This window comes from Mobula hypostoma, chromosome 18, assembly GCF_963921235.1.
Source record: "Mobula hypostoma chromosome 18, sMobHyp1.1, whole genome shotgun sequence".
Taxonomy (NCBI): Eukaryota; Metazoa; Chordata; class Chondrichthyes; order Myliobatiformes; family Myliobatidae; genus Mobula; species Mobula hypostoma.
The window spans coordinates 63,736,865-63,759,324 of record NC_086114.1 but is presented as its reverse complement, the minus strand read 5'-3'; the positions used below and the strand labels follow the sequence as shown (position 1 = coordinate 63,759,324).

The window sequence follows — 22,460 nt, the reverse complement described above, 5'->3', positions numbered from 1 at the left end:
AACTACATTTTTCTGTTGGAGGAGTTGTATACTTCTACATTTTCAATGGGAAACATAGAAACATAGAAAATAGGTGCAGGAGTAGGCCATTCGGCCCTTCGAGCCTGCACCGCCATTTATTATGATCATGGCTGATCATCCAACTCAGAACCCAGTCTTCCCTCCATACCCCCTGACCCCCGTAGCCACAAGGGCCATATCTAACTCCCTCTTAAACATAGCCAATGAACTGGCCTCAACAGTTTGCTGTGGCAGAGAATTCCACAGATTCACCACTCTCTGTGTGAAGAAGTTTTTCCTAATCTCGGTCCTAAAAGGCTTCCCCTCTATCCTCAAACTGTGACCCCTCGTTCTGGACCTCCCCAACATCGGGAACAATCTTCCCGCATCTAGCCTGTCCAATCCCTTTAGGATCTTATACGTTTCAATCAGATCCCCCCTCAATCTTCTAAATTCCAACGAGTACAAGCCCAGTTCATCCAGTCTTTCTTCATATGAAAGACCTGCCATCCCAGGAATCAATCTGGTGAACCTTCTTTGTACTCCCTCTATGGCAAAGATGTCTTTCCTCAGATTAGGGGACCAAAACTGCACACAATACTCCAGGTGTGGTCTCACCAAGGCCTTGTACAACTGCAGTAGTACCTCCCTGCTCCTGTACTCGAATCCTCTCGCTATAAATGCCAGCATACCATTCGCCTTTTTCACCGCCTGCTGTACCTGCATGCCCACTTTCAATGACTGGTGTATAATGACACCCAGGTCTCGTTGCACCTCCCCTTTTCCTAATCGGCCACCATTCAGATAATAATCTGTTTTCCTATTTTTGCCACCAAAGTGGATAACTTCACATTTATCCACATTAAATTGCATCTGCCATGAGTTTGCCCACTCACCCAACCTATCCAAGTCACCCTGCATCCTCTTAGCATCCTCCTCACTGCTAACACTGCCACCCAGCTTCGTGTCATCCGCAAACTTGGAGATGCTGCATTTAATTCCCTCATCCAAGTCATTAATGCTTGGAGATGTAAACAAGAAATGCTTCCTTGTTTACATCTCGCTTTTCTGATTGTGTCCTCTTGTACGGGAATTTAAGCCTGTTCTAAGGAAACTTCAAATGCTTGAATCAGATCCCCCTCTAAACTTGAGGAAATACATTCATGGTTTCAGTAACCATGCCTGGAATTTAGTCCTCCTGATGCTATCTGACCCAGGATGTATTTAATTGAAGCATAACTTTTAAACGTTGTACTCCAGTTCCTGGTATATCAGCACATTTCCATTCAATTTTTTCATCTGTGCAGTAGCTTTAAGGTGCTTGTGCATAATAATTTTCCCCTTCTACAGTATCTTGCCATTAATAACATTTAATTTTGTCCCATTTTGGATTTGGATTGGATATTTTGACACAGTTTGAATTGAAGACAGTTGACAGACTCTTAAAGGGTAGCCGCATTCATTGTTTCACATCTTCAAATCTTTCTGCAAAAGCACCAATGAATTGCTATATATTTCAGCTGGAAGAAGAGTTGAAGGTGCAGATCGAGGCCTGGGAGCAGGAGCATTGTTCACAATTTTTGGTTAATGGACAAAACTTTATGGGTTATGTATCGGAGCAATGGGAGCGGCATAAATTGGAGAAAGAGCGTGAGAAACAAGAGCGGGTAAGGCTATGCTGTGTGCATTGTGGTCAAGTTATTGTAGTATTAACATTTGTGTGATTAAGACAGATTTATCTGTTTAAATCCCTACCATTGTTGGTTTTGAGTCAATCCTTGAGGGATTGGATAGTGAGAGATTTCTCTCTCTCCAAAAACCTAATGATGACTAGATTGCACATTTAATTGCCTCTCCAGTATTGCCTTATATTAAGTTGTCAATTGCAGTCTTTTTATTACATGAGGTCAAAAGGCTTTTTATCATTCATGAAACAGTGTTCTAAAAGTAATGTAATCTGTACCCTGTAGGAAGCTCTAGTATGACGTAAGACAAATGTGATGTATCAAAACCCTCAACGCGTTCCTGTTTAGTGACTAATAGGGTTTTGTTTGTTCTGCAGCAACTGAAAAAGAATAGGCTGATTGAAGAAGAAATGCTGTATGGCAGTGCACCAAAAACTCCAAGCAAGCGAAAGGTTAATCCAGCCAATACACCAGGGAAGTTACGGAAGGTAATAGTTCTGAATATCATTTTCAGCTTCAGGAATTTTTCCTTAACCCGCAGTGATTGTTCATACAAAAATATTAACTACAGTTTGCCTACTTTAAGGCAATGTTTATTTTTATTTCATGATGTCCATTGTCATTATTAATTATGTGCTGTGGTCTGTATTGTGCTAATTTAAAATTGGTACACATTCATCCTAATATTGCTGTTAATCATTCCACGTTTCTCTTGAGCTTCGGTTCTGCTATTGATACTAAAATCTAGATGTGCTTTTCACTTGATAGTCCCTGTGTTAATATCCTCTTTCCTGCTTTTGTCTTAGCTAAATGGTACATCGATTGCTAGTGCCACTCCCAACAGCACCTTTCGCTCTGCTATTGGCAGTAGTGTCTGTTTCTCACCAATCTCCCGACCCCCACTGTCTGGACGCAAGGTCAGTCACCAGCCTGCATGCTTTGTTTATCTGGCAAATATATTTGACGTCTGACCTATTAGTTTTACAGTTTTAAAAAAACAGATGTCTTCTGCGTTAACAATATACCATGAATTTTTAAATCGACGTGCATCAATTGTATAAGTTCTGGCATTTCAAACAGGTGCTACTCTCTACCTTGGGTTAAGATGCATTGCTCTTAGCATTTGTTCAACAAAGAAACAAGAATGTGGTTTTCCTCTAGATTTGTGGGGCTGTGTTGAAGAGATTTTGAAGCTGTATTCTAGATTAATAACATGCAAACGGCTCTTTATTTGTTTGTTTATTTAGATGAGAGTTGACTAGGGCCTCTGGTCCTTCGAGCCACGTTGCCTAGTAGTCCCCTAATTTAATCGTAGCCTAATCACGAGGCAACTTGTGTCTGATTAACCGATCACCAGTATGTCTGTGAAGTGTGGGAGGAAACCGCAGTAGCCAGAGGAAGCCCATGCGGTCGGTCACAAGGGGAATGTGCAAACTCTTTGCAGGCACCAGTGGGAAGGAATGCATTGTGTGGTGCATTTTTGTTTTCTAGATTCTGTGATAGGCCTTTGTGTAGCAGTTGCAATGTACAAAAGATGATTAACTCCCAATTTGTACATTGAGCTATCCATTGAAAAGGTGCTAATTATTCTGTTCAATGCTTCACCCTGTCAATACTTTTTCCAAGAGTCCCAAGATTAGATGGTAATATAGGATTATACTTTTTTCTGGTTTAAGTAGAGCTTAAAAATGTCAAAAGGCCATAACTCTTGCTTTTCTAGTAACAACACCCAGAATCATGGCAATTCCTTGTTATTATTGTTAGTCTAATTCTTTTTCCTATTGCTTCTTTAGCCAGGGCAATCTACGTGCACACCGGGATATTCTGCTAAAAAACTCCCACGCTATGGTTTCAATGAAAGGAACAAAGAGAATATTTCTCATTTAAGTGCAACAGCAGTGAGTGGTGCGTCTATCGGCTTCTCCACGCAACGGAATAATCTCAGCGTAAATTCAGTTGCCACCACTTATTCTGAGTTTGCGGTAATTTCAATTTTTGCAGTCATCTACCAATCACTGTGGTAACATGGTGCTGGAGGTTGGGAAACTTGAAGCAAAGGTGGGGGTGTGGGAAGGTGGTCACAGAAATTACTCTTCATAATGAAAAGCAGTCAGTATTGGGTTGGAGTTGATAATTCAGCTTGCTTCCTTTACTACTACATTTCTTTATCAGATAACAGTTTGCACAGCTCTAGCTTCTGACCTCTGATATTTGCATTGACAGCATGTTCTTGGGATGTAAATGAGCTAGAAGACTTTACCTTTAGCTGAGGTTCAAACAACTAGGTGATTAATTTGTCAGAAAACTTTCATGATGTCATACAGTGTGTTACAGGCCTTTCAGCCCACTGAGTCAGCACTGACCTTCAAGCACTAATTTGTGCTAATCCTACTAATCCACTCTTATTCTCACCACATTCCAACCACTACCCTTGAATTCCTTCGCTCACCTGCACATCTTTCGGATGCCTGAGAAAACAGGACCCCAGGAAATTCTGCAAACTCAGTGCACACAGGACAGGGACAGGATTTGAACCCAGGGTGTCGAAAGAAAGCAATTTTTCTTATTGTATCCCTTGAGAGGAGATTTTTTCATCTTCAGTGTGCTAGTGGACTGGCACATTGCCTGGGGAGGCAATATTTCTACTTGGATTTAATGTTACCTGGATACTTGAACAATAGTGAGCCTAAGTAGGGAGTGGGGTTAAGTTGAATATCTCATCTTGGCTGGTGTGAAATTGAGCTAAATCATTCTCCTGCAATTTTCTTCAGTCCATTTTGGCAGCAGATTTGGCACTACTAGTGTATTAAGCTAGCAAGCTACACTACTAGGGGACTTTTGTGATCTTCTGGCCTGTCAAAGTCATTTGCTTCTAATGAATAAACTCTTCTCAGGCTTCCAGTTGAATGCAAGGATCAATTGTAGATCAATGCTTTGATGACAGACTCAGCCATCGTCTTCAGGGATGATGCCGGGGCATGTCTAGTCCAGTGATATTTAGTCCCTCGTGGTCTCTCCTTCCTGATTTGGTTAGTCCTCATCCAATCAGGTTTCTGCTCACCCTCGTTTACAGTCTAATTCCAGTTCTTACGTAGAACGAGGCCTTTGTCTTTGTTAAAATTCTTTTCTTGTAATTTTATTTCAATGGCTTCCTTTTACCACACTGCATTCGCAATGGCCAAAGGATTAACTTTGACGGCACGAAACTACTGTGCCATGCCAGTGGCTTTTGGGACCCCCTGGTAAAAGAAACCATTGAAACAGATGACAGAGTTAGTCATTGAAATGTCATCTATAATCCATACCTGTACCCAGCTGGAAGCTCATGAGTTTATTTGTCATACACACAGGGAAACCCTGCCCAACAGTTTGAAGGTTTTCCCATTTCTGTTCATGTTTACTAACAGGGTTGGTGTCTAGTAATTTGCAGATTGTAGCATTTACTCCAGGAGGCTTAATATTTGCTGTGTTTCTAGTTTGATTCAAATCCACTGTAGAAACCAGCACTGTGTATCTTGAAGGTGTGGTCCACAAAGAGGATTTCTGAGCTCTATATCTAAAATATAGACCAGATTTTGAATTGAAAATTTACTTCTGAAAAGGTAGTTGATATACTTTCACACAACTTTTTCCTGCTCTCCAATTTTAAGGTGTATTGGTGTGGTGTTTGTGGTTCCTGGCTGTGTACTGCTATCTTGCTGTACTGGAGGTTATGTCATATGTAGGATTGCCTTGTGTATTTGTGTTGTGTGCGTGCTTAATCATATTGCATTACCAATCCTACCCAGTAAAACCCTAATGTGTTCTTGTGTACTTCCTACAGTGGATACTTGTGGGAAGCAAATATTGATTGCCTAGTGGTTCGTCCATCGTCGTCAATGAACACCTTGACACCACTAGTCACTTTGAGACTGGATGCGGTGTGTCCGAAGATGACTGGTCAGGCCAATTCGGGCACGGAATGTCCTGGCACATGTTGGGCAGACGTGTAGGCACTGCAGTTATTGCGCTGGTGGGTCTGGACTTGCGCAGCTCAAGCTTATGTTGTGCTTCAACAATGCGCCTTGCTTTGTAAGCTTGGCATCCCTTGTGGATGAGGCCGTGCCAGGCAGGGCGGTTTTGTGCCAGCATTTCCCAGGAGGTTGTGTCTATGTCAAATGACTTCAGGGAGACCTTTAGTGTGTCTTTGTAATGTTTCTTCTGCCCTCCATGTGAGCGTCTTCCAGCAGAGAGTTCCCCAAAAAGGAGCTGCTTGGATTATATGCTCGTCCGGCATGTGGATGACATGACCTGCCCACCGGGTCTGTGCTGTCATCAGCAGTGTGTGGACTGATGGTAGACTTGCTCTAGAGAGAACTTCAGTGTCTGGTACTTTATCTTGCCATCTGATGCCCAATATTCTGCGAAGACAAGTCATGTGGAAATGGTTGAGCTGTCTTGCATGCCTTCGATACACAGTCCACGTTTCACAGGCATACAGGAGGATAGTGAGTACCGCGGCTCTGTAGACCTTCAGTTTTGTTGCTGGACTGAATCCTCGACGTTCCCATACAGTTGAGCACAGTCTACCGAAAGCAGAACTTGCCTTTGCTATTCTGCAGTTAACTTCTGTATCAATAGTCACTGCTCGGGAGAGGGTGCTGCCAAGGTAAGTAAACTCCACTGCCTGTAGTTTCTGTCCTTTGACTGTGATTTTCAGTTCTGTGTATGGTGCATGAGGGGCAGGCTGGTGCATGACTTCGGTCTTTTTGATGTTGATGGTGAGTCCAAAGTTATCACAAGCTGTGGAGAATTTGTCCATATTGACTTGCATCTCTGGCTCCGAGCCAGCATACAGGGCACAGTCATCGGCAAAGAGGAAGTCTCTCAGAACAGTCTCCTTCTCTTTGGTAATAGCTTGAAGTTTTCTCAGGTTGAAGAGCTTCCCATCCACTCTGGACTTGAGGCTGATTCCAGCATCACTGTCCTGGAAGGCATCATTCAGCATGGCAGTAAACATCATGCTGAACAGTGTGGGTGCGAGTACACAGCCCTGTTTGACGCCATTGGTGACTGGGAACGCCTCCGAGGATTCTCCACCATTCAGCACTCTGGCCATCATGGAACTGGCGTACAATCTGAATGAATTTGGCGGGGCAGCTGAACTTTGACATGATCCTCCACAGGCCTTGTCGGCAGACAGTGTCAAAGGCTTTCATGAGGTCAACAAAAGTTGTGTAGAGTTCGCGATTCTGCTCCTGACACTTCTCCTGAAGTTGGCGTGCGGCAAAAATCATGTCAATAGTCCCACGACCTTTGAGAAAGCCACACTGTGACTCTGGCAGCAGGCCCAGCTCCAGATGAGTGACCAGACGATTGAGCAGGACTCTTGCAAGGGTTTTTCTGCAATGGAGAGCAGCGAGATTCCTCGGTGGTTGACGCGTGCTTGTTGAATGCCCTTCCTCTTGTAGAGGTGTATGATGGATGCATCTTTAAGTTCCTGGGGAATGGATCCTTGCTTCCAAAAAGACTGGAACAACTCCGTGAGCTTCTCTATAAGTACAGGACCACTGGCTATGTAGATCTCTGCAGGTATGGCGTCTGCCCCTGGGGCTTTGCCACTGGATAGCTGGCTGACAGCTTCCCTGACTCTGGCTATTACCGGTGGGTCATCCATGGCGCTGTTGATGTCGACCTGGGGAATCTTGTTTATCGCCTCATTGTTAATAGATGATGGTCGGTTGAGGACGGCTTCAAAGTGTTCAGCCCATCTCTGCAGGATCTGAGCCTTCCCTGTAATGAGAGTTGTACCATCTATACTCAGGAAGGGGGAACTCCCGAGGGACTGAGGTCCGTAGAGAGTGTTGAGGGCTTCATAGATTTGTTTCAAATTGTTTCTGTCAGCCTATCCCTGTATTTCATCTGCCTTGGTACTCAGCCAGGCATCTTGCATTTTACACAGTTTATTCTGGACTGTCCTGCGAACACAGGTAAAGGCGTTTTTCTTGGCAGCTGATGATGGGTCGTTCTGATGGGCACCATGAAGACGGTGCTTTTCAACAAGTAGAGCCTGTATCTCCTCATCATTCACATCGAACCAGTCATGCTGCTTGCGGGCAGAGAGCTCGAGCATCTTCAGTGTAGAAGAATGGACAGCATCCCTGAAGCGATCCCAGTCATCCACAGCGCTGCCTGCAAGGTGCAGGTCAGCAAGCCTGGTTTCTAAATCTGAAGCAATGCTGGGTTCTTCAGCCTGGCCACATTGATTCTCTTCATAGCCCTGATAGACTCATAGAGTGGTGAATCTGTGGAATTCTCTGCCACAGGAAACAGTTGAAGCCAGTTCATTGGCTATATTTAAGAGGGAGTTAGATATGGCCCTTGTGGCTAAAGGGATCGGGGGTATGGAGGGAAGGCTGGGGTGGGGTTCTGAGTTGGATGATCAGCCATGATCATAATAAATGGCGGTGCAGGCTCGAAGGGCCGAATGGCCTACTCCTGCACCTATTTTCTATGTTTCTATGTTTCCTTGTGGTCGCCTCTTGGGTCTGATGCAGAGCTTCATTTTGGAGACAATGAGCCTGTGATCTGTCCAGCAGTCAGTGCTACACATGACCTTGGTCACTCTGACGTCCTGCCTGTCTTTTCTCCTGACAATGACATAGTGGATAAGATGCCAATGCTTCGAGCGGGGGTGCATCCAGGAGGTCTTGTTACGGGTAGGCAGGCGGAAAGTTGTGTTGGTGATGAGCAGGTCTTGTGCTGCACGGGTCTTCAGTAAGAGTAGGCCGTTACTGTTACATTTGGCCACTCCATGACTCCCTGCCAGACTGCAGAGTCGTGCCCTACTCTTATATTGAAGCTGCCGAGCAAGATCAGCTTGTCGGTGCTGCCCACTGCTGATAGTAGGGTGTCTAGTTCTTCATAGAACCTGTCTTTTGTCTTGTCCGGGTTGGTCATTTTGGGGGCATAGACGCTGATTGGGGGCTTGACTTCTGTTCTGTAGCAGAAGCTGTAGTGTCATGAGCCGGTTGTTCACACTCTTGGGGAGATCGGCAAGTTTCCAAACAAGGTGACTCCTGACGGCGAATCCAACTCCAGCATCATGACGCTCATCGCTGCCGCGACCGCTCCAGAGAAAAGTGTATCCACCTCTAGTTTGTCAGCTGACCTTCGTTGGCAAGACGAGGCTCACTCAAGGCTGCAATGTCAATGTTGTATCTTGCAAGCTCTCTGGCAACTAAGGCTGTTCTTCTCTCTGGTCTGTTTGCTGTAGGGTTGTCCAGTAGCGTGCGCATGTTCCAAGTGCCAATGGTGAATGGTGTCACCTTGAGTTTTGTTGTGTTTGTTCAACCGCCAAACTGGGATCTCTGCCAGCCACAGTAAACTGGCCAGCGTGTAATGAAGCTGGCAATGTTTAGGGCACCTTTTCTAGCCCCTTCCTCATACTACGGAGGAGAGCAGTGCGTTCCTAAAGAGGGCTGCTCAGTCGGCCAGGTAGATGCCAAGTTTCACTGCTGCTTCGGTCAGCAAAAAGCAACCATTAGACCTGAGCTGCCTGTGTGCAGGTCCGTGACTACAGCTCCCAGTGTATCCACACCTGCTGCTTCGTTGCTCGCCCATCGCCACAGGACTTCAAAGGTTGAGGGAGATGATGATGGTGGTGCTGAGACTTGTGCTTGATTTGGATTTAAGAGAGGGAGAGTTGCGCAGCGTCAGCCTCACTCTCTCTTCCCAATTCCCATCTGGATCCAGTGGCAAGACCAGAGTCAAGACGGCCAGAGATGGGACTAGATGCAGTGGATGACCAGGACGTCTTCTGTGTCTTGTCCTGCTCTACATGTTCCACGATGCTTGCAGAGACCGCCTTCATGACTGTTGGACCTTCCACTGGTCTTGTCCGCTCAGTCCGCTGGAGTCTGTCTTCACATGCTGGGATAGACAACTCCTATCTCACCAAGGGTTTGAGACCCGTCGGCTACCCTCACCTGGTTTAGCCGGCTTGTTGAAGCCGTTGCCCGGGGTGTGGCCGCTGTCGCATGCAAACAGCTACGGGGAGCCACAGGTGAGAGCTGAGTGCCAGGTGGGGACCAAAGGTGGACAAAACCACCTTGGAAAGGACATGACATGTTCCCCCACCAGAGGTGCTACCCCTCCCTGATGCCCCATACACTCCTAATTGCCTAGAGCCTTGGGCTGTTGGGAATCTGGTCTACTTTCTGCTGCAGCATTACCTCCAGATTCTGTACTGCCTTCTGCTGAAAATGTGTCTCTGAAGGTGTAGATCAAATTCTAACTGGCAATTGTAAAATGTTGCACCATATTGATGACGTGTGAAATACACACATTAATGCAATCTAATGTGCCCTGTTTTAGAAGTACAGATCATGAATAAAATCACTTGCTTTTTCACAGGTGATTTGGTTATTCTTTTCTCCCCTAAATGTAGTTTAGATGATGGAACTAATAATTTATCCAAAACTATTCAGAACTGTGCACGCTGGTGGTAAAGATTATCAAAGACACCTTAGTCACCTTGCATGACTTTAATTTTTGTATAGGGAATTATTACAGCTCTGAATAACCAGACTAATGGCTTCATTTTCTACTTCACTGCTTAACTTTTTCTGGTTGTCTCATTCTGTCAGCAACAATTTCCTGGTGTTAATTAAATGCACTCTGGCAAATTTGATCAGGAGAATTGTAATTTCTATACCAGCGATTGGTAGATGGTGCTGCTTTAATGATTAGTGTGAATTTTATGTTTAATATTTGGGTAAAAGTGCACTTGCAAAAATCCACCTTTTTTTCAACTTTTCTCTGGGGATACTTTTGTGAATCCAGCAAAGCAAATGGTTTGAGTTCAGGCTGAGGAAGTGAAGGACTATAGCAGTTCATGAAATTGCCTGAAGCCCCATTCTACCAGGTTATATGACAGCAGAATAGAATTTGTTCTAAGTCTCATGAATGGTCAGTCCCCTAGTATGATAAGATGTACATGTGAAAATAATACTCCAATTGGAATGTTTAAGTAAAACATTTGAAGCTGAAAGGATTCTAGGAAATTCCAAATTTCTATTACCTTTGGAAAATTATTTATTCTTGCTCTGATTTTAAGACCCCTTTATTTAGATTCTCTGGCTGCAGAAATACTATTTCTCTTCTGCCCTATCAAATTTTTATTTCAAATATATTAATCCGATCACCCCAACATTCTAATAATAACTTTTTTAGTGAATGTCCCTGTATTTTATCTCAGAGGTTTGTAGTGAAGCTCTCCTGTAACAGCACCAAGATGAACTGTAATTGTTATCATTTTTTTCTTCAAATCAACAGTGTTTAAGTAATAGGATGGGTGGAGGGCAGTCTTCTGGGATTATACAAAATAATTTTTATTAGTTAAATGGAATTTTGTAATATTGGATTTGCAAGTTACAATTACATCCCCATTATAAAATGTGAATATTTTTGATTAATTCTTTCTCCTACTGAGAGATAGAACTTCCATTTCTTAAGACAAAGGAAAACAACTTATTTTACACTTCTCATTGATGTTCCATTTGGATCTATGATCTTCCTTTCTCCAGTTTTAAATTTTGCACTCTCTATTGTTCAGTAATTTGAATGTCAAATTTGAAATGATTTCGTAGAATATTTGAACCAGTCAAAACATTATTTTAGTCTTTTTATACAGTGGATTCTGGTTAACTGGGACAATTCAGAACCAGTACGGAAATAGATGTAGCAAAAAGACACTCTACTGTTTCACTCGTAACAAATTATTTATTTAAATGAAACACAAAATAAATTAGAACACTATCAATGCCACCACAGTACTATAAGACTGTATTATTTCCCAATAGTTATCAATGGAGGAATTCATTCAGTGTTCGCTGCCATGTTCTTGTGATTGACTGTAAACAAAATCAGCACAGTTAATGGACTGACCATTGTATCTCCAGATCTTTATTTGTATTGTAGCATTCAAGATGATTGGCATTACATCAAATTCTTCGTAGTTCCTAAGTTGGAGTATTGAAATTGTTTCATTTTCACTCCTGGCTGTTTCTGGCTTTAGTGCTTGAAATAGTGATCAAAACAGTCTTAATTTGTCTTGCTGCTTATTTCTTGACACCTATCAGTGACAAAAATACTGCTTTTTGAACACAAAAGGACATAATTGATGTTTTTAAAAAATCTTTGCTCTAAACACGGTGTATGGCCATACAATGAGCACAACTGATGCTAGTTAGAAACTGTTCGTCAACAGTCTCCTGTCCTAATTAAGCAGCGTAGTGTCCCAAATAAGCAAACATAATTCCGGCTTCTTTTTCAATTAGATTTTGTTCTTTAAGAGTTGTTCCAAATAAGCAGCTGTCCTGATTAACTGATGGCCCAATTAACTGGAACCCACTGTATTGACATGTATGCTCATTGACAGAGCTTGATGGCTACCTCAAGCCTCTGACCTGTGCTGTAATCTACGCTGTCTCTAACAAGCCATGGCCCAAAGAACATGCCATTTAGTTTCTGATGTAGATATTGGCATCATGCACCTCAGATTCTCATTTCTTCTTTTTGGGTATTAAAGTTGTCTAATACATAACGTGTGTTCATGTCTAAGCTCTGAATATTGGGCAAGGTTTCGTCTGATTCATCTGAAAAGTTTGATTGTCATACTTTAAAAGGCATTCTTGATCTCATTTTTGTTTTCTTGTTTTCCAGCGAGAGCTTTCAAAAGTTTCCAAGTCTAATTGTCAGTCCCAAGTTCTCAATTCTACAACCACCAACATCCATACTTGAACTGGCCATGAGATACCAGTGAGACGCTGGACTGCTCAAAAGCAAGCTGGAGAGGGCCGCAACGTTATGTGTACAAAATGAACATTACAGTAGAGCTGGCGTTTGTTCTTTATTACTTTAAACTGTAAATTATGGGATGTGTGAAAAATACCACAGATGAACAGGGAGTATAAAATGTTATCTTGTCTATGCTGTTGGAGATGTCTCCAGCATTGAGCATGGCTTCAAAATCCATTCACTGGGGGGGGGGGGGAATGTTGCTTTTGGATATTTTTGTAAGCAAAGAAATTCAAGAAATATCTTGAATAGTCTCACCCAGTGAAAATGAAGTAATTATACCATTCTTTCTGAGCTATCTTTTGGGGAGGGGAGGAAGGAATGTTATAAATTTGGTTTTCTCTCAAGATCATATAGTGTAGCTTAAACTTTGGCAAGTTATTTTACTTGACAGTGTCTGGATGACAATTTGTGTTTCAAGAGGATCAAGAGTTAAAGTTAAAACACTTGATCCTCTTGATTTAATCTATTTGAAACTTCAAAGAGTTTGCGAACAGTCGACCTGATTGCTAGGTTTATGCTAAAAGGATCTCAAAATTGTGATACTAAATTTGGTAATTTCATTCTATGTGCGGAAAACTAAAACATATTTAGCAATATCCATAAGGTATATGTCTGTATAATTAGGTTCAGCTTTTCTTGTCAGCGTTAGCAAGGGGTGAAAGCATGTAGTTGGTATGGTAACTAGATTAAATTAAATCCAATTTATTTTACATTGGTTTGGGAGGCATAAAGTTTAGGCTAAAGAAGGCCATGTATGGATATTATGTCATAACTGACCTGTGGTTCACTGTGGTTATATTTTTCATATGATCTTGTGGCTTTAATAATACTTCAATCATATCTATTTTTAAACAGTTTTATTTCTGCACATTTAAATTGTGATTCTTTAAGCTAATCATGAATTTTGCACCTTTTTTTGCCTTTTTCCTTATTTATTCTTGTAACGGCCATCTCTTACTGTTAAATGTTAAGCAAATGTCATAACATGGTTATGAGCAGTGAGAGGAGCCTTTAAACACTAACTTTTATATCGTAGTGTGCCTTAGAAAAATTGTTAATTGCTACTGGTAGAGTAATCTTTATGCCTGATCTGGCACAATGTTTGTCTCATTCTGTTCATGGCTGAAGGTACGCTTTTATTCCACCTTGGGATCTAAATTAGCAATCCAAGATCAGGCTTTAAGCTTGAATTAAGTTGGAAAAACAGGAGATTCTTGGATTTTCTTTGTTGAAAACAATCTGCCATTTAACAATGGTGGAGAAAGAGAAAGGATGTGTAAAATGTAGCTTTTAAAAAAAGAGTATATATATTGTTCCTTTTTGAACTTATGTGGTGTCCCATCAGATTAGGTCTAATGAATTTCTGGACCTTGCCATGGAACTGCCTACGTTTTCTCATTTGACATTCAGGTAGTATGTGGAAACACCACTCGCACTTTTTGTCAGTGGAGGTGTTTGAGCATATGTGAGAAAACCTTTTCCTTATGGTGTTGGCCAAACGGGCTAAGGGATCTGACCTGATGTGGCTAGGACTATTTTTAAAGTCAAGTTTGCTTTTAAATTAATCAGTATTAACTTAAAAATGAAGTTTGCCAATCTGACTTTAGTTCCAAATTTGAAGTATTTCAGAGCTGCTGATTGGTTGTAATGGTACTAGGCTGTCAAAGTACTATGGAAGAGAACACACATTCACCAGCAAAGAAGAGGCATACTTAAGTATTCTTCTGCCTGCCTTCCCCATTGATATTGCTATAGAGAAAAGTGAGAGCCCTGGCAATTTTAAGCATTTTTGCTTCATTATTTAAACCTAGAAATAATTATACAGATAGAGCTTCTAGACAAATTAAGGTTTTATGATTTGTGATCCAGTATCTGTGCCATCTACAAACTGCCTTTCTCCTTTATAATATGGCAGACTATGAGACTTGATAAATGTTCAAATTTTCCTGCCAGCAGTTAGGTTAATATATTGAGCACTATCTCTTCTAGTAAAAAATTGTAAAACTTTTTGTAAACTTTATAGAGATCTGGTTATGGTTGTGTATCAGCTGAAACTCTGCAGTTTGTACTGAATTTCAGTCCGTGGTGCTAGGAATTACCTTTGCCTTCAATGTTCTGAGCTACTCTGATATCAAATAGAAATTCCCCAGCTAATCAGTGTAATGTGTACTTGTTGAGCGTAGAATACACTTGACTGACTGGCACCTTGCTAAGCACCTTGTGTCCAGACCTGAGGAAAGGCATTCGAGGTACTGTGGGGTTGTGGGAGCATGAGGTGCACAATGGCTTAAAGTCCGTAATTGATAACATTTTACACTGAAATGTTAGTCTTCCTACCACTGTTTAAACTTGTCTTTAAATTGTACAGTGTTGTGTAATAAATAGGCAAAGTAATCTTTATTGACTACTCATTTATTCTGCACATTGATCAACTGTTTTTATGCCTGTAATGATTTTATTGATGTTACATATGAATTGGATTGACAACTTTTTGTGTAACAACTGCTACACAGGCAACACCAACAATTGAACTCTAGTTGAAACGTGACTCCAGGAACATAGTGTACTACACTCAATCTGTATATTTTATTGGAATCATTTACGGTTGCAAAGGTGTGGGGAATCTGCAGATACAAGAAATTCTGACGCTGTTGGAAATCTTGAACAGCACACAAAATACTGGGGGAGCTCAGGAAGTCAGGCAGCATGTATGGAGGGAAATGAACAATTGTTGTTTTGGGTCAGGACATGTCATGAAACCCCCCTCCCAAAGTGGCTGCAGAAAACAAGCTTATACTCGGATTGTGTATTAAGAGTCTTTGCTGGCTTTTTTCCCCCCAATGTTATGGTACCTGCTTTTTCACTTTTCAAATTTTAAAGAAAATAGTGTAGAGAGTGCACAGATGGACTGAAAGCTGTAATGGAGTACTCAAGACCTGGGGCAACTTTATGCACAATTTTTATAATTTATCATGAATCACTGAGACATGAAAGGTCTAATGTTGTGCTATGTACATGTTAACTTGTATTGTCTTGACTTGCATGAAAGGTATTGCATAGTCCAGCTCTGTATCATTACTGGGTTGCCTTGTTTGATCATAAAGAGATAGGAACAGAATTGGGCCATTTGGCCCATTGAGTTTGTTCCTCCTTCCCATCATAGCGATTTAATTATCCCTCTCAATGCAATCTCCTAATTTCTCCCCATTATCTTTAACACCCTTACTAATCAAGAATCTGTCAACCTAGATACCGGAAGTCCAAAAAGCCATAAAACAGCAACTAAATGATCTCAAGTCAGAGCTCACCAACGTCAATCAGAAAATAGCGGTTGCAGAGACTCAAATTGAGAAGGTGGAAGGTCACATGCAAAACGTGGAACAGATACTAAGACGATAAAAATATTAAATCAACAGGAAAGTAAATTGCTTGACGAGGAGGGAAGATCCTAACAGAAAAATACCAGGATTTATAATACTCCCGAAGGAGCGGAGGGATTGTCGACGATAGACTTTGTAGAAAAGCTGCTGCGGAAAGCGCTGGAGATTCCCCAGACTATGGAGATTGAAATTGAGAGGGCGCATCGTGCGCCCATCCCGAGGCCTCCCAGAGACAGAGAAAGTAAGCCGCGCTCAATAGTACTTAGATTCCTTCAATTCAAGAGCAAGGCAGAGATTCTACGAAGGGCCTGGGGTAAGAAGAGGGTTTTTTGGAACGGGAAGTTAATATACTTTGATCATGATTACCCCCTGGCGGTCCTACAGAAACAGAAGGGATATTCCGAAGCAAGACGAATATTAAAGCAAGAGAAGATTAAACTCCAAACCCCGTACCCTGCTAAACTGAGGGTATTTTACCAAGAAGGGATACGACTATTTCAGACAGTGGAATAGGTGATTACAGACATGAACAACAGAGGACTGTGCATTAGCGTGGTCTGGCTGGTCATGGTCATGGGAAAGTCTGGCTGAGCAGTTATCCCGATCTGCTTGGGAAATAGTAAGAGAACCGAGAAAGCAGGGGACAGGAGCAGGACGAGAAGGATATTAGGAAGAGACTGTCAGTTCTCAGAGGGCAGCCCTCGCCTCCTGCAGAAGAGCCATAAGGTTTCGCTAACTTTAAAAGTGTTGATAAACTGAACGGAAGCAAAAATAGACGGTGTTATACCTATCTCGAGAAATACGTATCATAATGTGGATTTTATATTACTCAATTTTTAAAAATTCATTCATTCATTCCTTTTTCCCCACCTAAATGAGAATGTACACGGGAGGAATACACAGGGAAATCATTTCTGTGTAATGGACATTTTTTTTTTAAGGTACTGCAATGGGGGCCCTCAACTCACAGGTAGGAGGGGCTATCCCCCACGGCTAGACATTTCTTCTAGCTCAACCCAGGGTCAGCTACTAGAGACCTCAGCCTTGCAATCACAACTTTGTTACCTTTTTTATTATTTGCGTTTCTTGGCTCTTAATCGATCTACTCCTTGAACAAATAAGTTATATTCTGCAAATTTTAATGATATACTAACAGATAAATACACATGGCTAAGGATAAAGTAACATTCATTTCTTTTAATGTCAATGGGCTGTTGAATCCAGTCAAGCACAGTAAAATTCTATCAAAAATGAAAAAAGAACAAGCCCATGTGGTTTACAGTTACAGGAAACTCACTTAAGTGATCATGAGCATGAAAAATTAGAGAGAATGGGCTTCACTAATTTGTTTTTCTTCTCATAAATCAGGACATAGAAGAGGAGTTGCTATTCTCATCTCAAGTAAGCTAAATTTTGAAAAAGTATTCGAAATGGGAGACAAGGAGGGCAGATATATTCTGGTAAGGGGGAAATACAGATGGAAATCCAGTTACTTTATTGAATATATAGGCACCCCCAGGAAGTGATATTAGTAATTTTCTGGAAGAAACTAATATTATGGTAACAGAAACAGAAGGTCTCTTGATATGTGGGGGAGACTTAAATTTACAATTACAACCAAATTTAGGCTCTTCCAATATATAAGAAAGTTAACACACTCTTTTTGAGGATGTTGGTCTAATTGATATATGGAGGGACCTTTTCCCTGACAGAAGGGATTACACTCATTATTCTGCCCCCCATTCTGTATATACAAGAATAGACTATTTCATAACTTTTGGAAAAGACAAAATAAACACCTGTGGAATTGGGACAATAGATGTAGGTGACCATGCACCTATATATTTATCTGTTGATTTTGACCTACAACCAAAGAATACAATTTGGAAACTAAATTCAAGTCTACTCAATGATCCCTATTTTAAGGAACAAATTAAAAAAGAAATTGGTCTTTACTTAGAATTCAATGATAATGGAGAGGTTTCACCTCCTATTTTATGGGATACTCTGAAGGCTGTCTTAAGAGGGAAACTTATAGCGATATCTTCATATAAGGAATAAAACAGAGGAATTGCAAAATAAGCTGAAGGAACTAGAAAAAAAAACACAAATTGAGTTTGGCACAGGACACACTGGAGGAAATTTTAAAAATTAGGAATGAAATTAATTGGATACACAAGAAATTAGAAAAAATTAATGTTTCTGAAACAGAGACATTATGAAAGTGGATCTAAACCTATGAAAATACTGGGGTGGAAACTGGAAAAAAAAGATAGAAAACACAATTCATAGAATTAGGGATCCAAGAACAAAAGTGATTTAAAAAAAAAAATCAGTTAAGTGAAATTCAAGAAGCTTTTGAAATGTTTTACAAAACTGTATTCCTAAGTTCCAGGGGGAAGCATAACCCAAATTGACACCACCTTGAGTTACCCACTTTAAGCAAAGAACAAAATAGAACGATGACTGCTGACATAACTGAAGCTGAACTAGCAACTGCAATTAGTAGGCTTAAATTAAGCAAGTCACCAGGATCGGATGGATATACAGCAGAGTGGTATAAAGAGTTTAGAAGTGAGTTAATTCCTGTTTTACTCCCCACACTGAACTGGGCCATGAGAAAGGCGCAAATGCCACCCAGCTGGAAGGAGGCGATAATCTCAGCTATACCGAAAGAAGGCAAGGATAAAATGGAATGTGGGTCATTTAGACCAATATCTGTTCTTAATGTGGATTATAGAATATTTACCTCCATCATGGCCAAACGATTAGAAGAGTTTCTCCCCACACTGATACATAATGATCAGACAGGTTTTATACAACAACACCAAACACAAGACAATATACAAAGGACACTTCACATTATGGATCATACTTTTAAAAAATGAAATTGAAGCAATAGTGATAAGCGTGGATGCTGAAAAGGCATTTGATTCAGTTAATTGGAATTTTCTTTACAGAATTTTACACAGATTTGGTCTACATGACACAATTATTAAAACTATATAGGTACTATATGACAAACCTACTGCCAGGATTAAAATCAATGAATATTTATCTAATAGTTTTACCCAGAAAGGGGCACGTGACAGGGTTGTGCATGGTCACCGCTACTCTTCGCATTATATCTGGAACCATTAGCTCAATACATCAGACAAAATGAAGATATCAGGGGAATTACTATTAAAGGGACAGAGCATAAATTGACCTGTTACGCGGATGACATTTTGATCTATCTAGGGCAACCAACATACTCTTTACCTAAATTGATGCAATCCTTTGAACAATATGGCCAATTATCAGGATACAAGATCAACATAGATAAAACCCAACTACTTTCATATAACTATAGCCCACAAAGAGAAATTGAAAGTAGATATCCCTGGCATGACAAACAGATTCTGTCAAATATTTGGGCATCATTATGCCAAAAGATTTGGCAAAATTATCAGAATGCAATTATCAGCCTATATAGAAAAAAATTAAGGAAGATATAACAAGATGGAACCTAATTCCTTGGTCTCAGTTCAAGGATTGAATCTATTAAAATTAACATACTGCCCAGACTATTATATCTCTTTCAGACCCTACCAATAGAGATTAACCAAAATCAATTCAATGAATGGAACAAGATGTTATCAAGATATATATGGCAAGGTAAAAGGCCTAGGGTTCATCTCAAAACTTTGCAATTAGCCAAGGAAAAGGGGGGATGGGGCCTACCTTCTCTTAGAGATGATTATTTTGCAGCACAGTTGAGAGCTGTGATATGCTGGTGCAACCCATCATATGACACTCAATGGAAAAACATTGAGGAGAGGATACTTTCCATCCCCATACAGGCAATTTTGGCTGATAACAACCTACAATGTTACATAAATAATATTGACAACCCATGCGTGAAATGGACCCTTTAAAATATGAAAAACTATTATAAAAGAATATAAACTAGAGAGAGACATTGCAATTCTTAAATGGTGTGCATATGACTCGGATTTTACACCGAATAAACGGGATGCTAGATTTAAGGACTGGACAGCTAAAGGAATAACAGCTATTTGCAATATAATGAAAGAAGGAACACTGTTCAGTTTTGAAATGCTCAAAGAGAAACACTCATCAGAAAAACAAGACTTTTACCGATACTTACAGATGCGACAGTATGTTAATAGGATGGTTGAAAATGTAACCAAGGCAAGTACATGTCTGATAGAGCTATTTAGAAAAGCGTATAATTCAGACAACAGTAGTAGATTAATTTCAAGTGTGTATAAGGGTTTGTTAAATCTTAAAACACATTTGACTTCATACATTAAAACCAAATGGGAGAAGGAAGGAGGATAATAATATCTGAGGAAGACTGGATAATAATATGGAGGTATCAATGGAAGTGTACCAGTTCACAGAAATGGAGGGAGTTTGGGTGGAAAAACTTGATAAGATATTTTATTACACCCTCTCAGAAATCCCATTATGATAGTGACCCCCCTGTTTGCTGCAGAAATTGTGGAAATCAAAATGCAAACCGTTATCATATTTTCTGGCAATGTCCCATTATCAAAGACTATTGGAGTGAGATACATAATGCCCTGAAAGACATCTTTAAGTGTGAAATACCCTTAGAGAGTAAGACCATATATTTTGGGTATATATCTCAAGAATGGTTGAAAAGAGATTTAATGAATGTACTGTTGGTAGCTGGTAAAAAGACCCTTATCAGGAAATGGTTATCACAGGAGAGCCCAACTTTAAATGTATGGATGGAAATTACAATGGACATTTACAAAATGGAGAAGATAACAGCATCTGTTAATCATAAGATGGAACAATTTTATTCATACTAAAAAAAAATGGTTTAACTACATAGCACCTCATAGGCCTGATTTTATTCTCACAAGTCAATGAATATGGAGAAGATGGCGGCGCGACGCAGCTCGCAGCGGCCACTCCAGTGGTGATGTCTGTTATTTGTCAAGTAAGGTGCCGTGCACAATCCTGATTTGATGGAGAGCACGGAGGAACATCTGGTGAAACTTCTGAAATGCCTGCTTCACTACTGCTGCTACTGTGTGGTCCAGAATCTCCGGAGGGAAAGGCCCCGAGTTCTTGGCTTTGTTTGTTGATCGGCGGCCGGGGCGGGGTCGAAGCGCTCGACAGAGGATGGTGCTCGCAGAGGCTGTATCAGAAGGGCTGGTTGAGGCTCGAAGTTTTCAAACGGACTCAGAGTCTGCTGCGGTCGGGTGCTTCCAATGATGCTGCATCAGCAAGTTGGTGGTGCTTGGAGATTCATGGCGGGGAGAGCTCCTCCCTTCTGCTGCCTGCATGAGATGATGAGGCTATCAGGACTTTGAGACTTTTTTTTTATCGTGCCCATGGTCTGTAATGGTACAGGTTTCCCCCACCATCCGAAGGTAGAGCGTTCCTATGAAATGGTTCATAAGCCGAAATGTCATAAAACTAAGAAGCAATTACCATTTATTTACATGGGAAAATTTTGTGAGCGTTCGCAGACTCAAAAATAACCTACCAAATCATGCCAAATAACACATAAAACCTAACATAACAGTAACATATAGTAAAAGCAGGAATGATATGATAAATACACAGCCTATATAAAGTAGAAATACTTTTCCACAATCATTGTCGGCACAGATCTCCGTAGCAAAAATCTCACGCAAGTGCTGTTGGCAAAAACACTGCACAAGCACTCTCCAGTAACCTTTAAGCTATGAAGCTGCCAAATCTACCAAATAACATGTAAAAATACACAGCTGAGATAAAGCAGAAATAATGTATGTACAGTGTAGTATCACTTACGGGAATGGGGACAGCGCCGAGCACACTGATGATGGTGTGTTAGACTGAGTCGTCACAGGTTGGGTGGTGCAGTGGCCCCCACCTTCCAGGTCGCCGAGGGATACATCGCAGTGAAGCATGCAGGAATGCAGCGGTAGCCAGGAGCCACACAGCACATCTTTAAGAAAAAAGCCAAAATAAACATGCTAATTAATAGGGTGCTGCCTGGCATGTTATTGTCGGCCCAGATCAGTGCTGATTGCCGATTGCGTCGTCTCTGATCTGGGCTGACAATTATGTGTCGGCAGCACCTAATTAATTAGCATGTTTATTTCGGCTTTTTCTTAAGATGTGCTGTGTGCCTCCCGGCCACAGTTGCATTCTCCGCGAATTGGTATCTGTCCGTGGCCTGGGGGTTGGGGTGGTGGGACACTGGGGTGTCATCTTGTCATCGTCTGTTTCCATTAGAGCAGGCAGCTCATCTTCTTCTATCTCTGCCCGCCTCCATGTCGAAGGTCGAGGTTCATCGTCTGCTGTGGCTGATGTGGAAGGCTTGCTTGACTGCTGAGCCTCGCGCATTTTTCTATCACGCAGTTCTTTGTAAGGACTCAAACCATCCTGCAAATATCTCCTAAACCGATGTACCCTTTCAAAATTAAAGTAGCACTTTATCATTACTCATTCGGTTTCGATTGTTATCTTTTTTTCTTCCAATTGCATCAGCTCTTCATCTGTCAGAACTTGGTCATGGGATGCC

The 22,460-nt window shown here is 41.1% G+C and overlaps 1 protein-coding gene across 5 annotated transcripts in view; it reads left to right on the top strand.

Moving 5' to 3' along the window:
* prc1b (protein regulator of cytokinesis 1b) overlaps positions 1-14,909 on the top strand; it is a 29,008-nt gene extending 14,099 nt beyond the window's left edge. Inside the window, exons 10-14 of one of the 5 annotated variants that reach the window (XM_063071019.1) lie at positions 1,521-1,667; positions 2,063-2,173; positions 2,492-2,602; positions 3,479-3,583; positions 12,390-14,909. In XM_063071019.1, the coding sequence (XP_062927089.1) occupies positions 1,521-1,667; positions 2,063-2,173; positions 2,492-2,602; positions 3,479-3,583; positions 12,390-12,467 (552 nt within the window). In that variant the 3' untranslated portion in view covers positions 12,468-14,909. Of the gene's footprint in view, positions 1-1,520; positions 1,668-2,062; positions 2,174-2,491; positions 2,603-3,478; positions 3,668-12,389 lie in introns of all 5 variants that reach the window. The other 4 variants (XM_063071022.1, XM_063071018.1, XM_063071017.1 and 1 more) reach the window with 4 other exon arrangements.
* Positions 14,910-22,460: the final 7,551 nt, after the last annotated feature.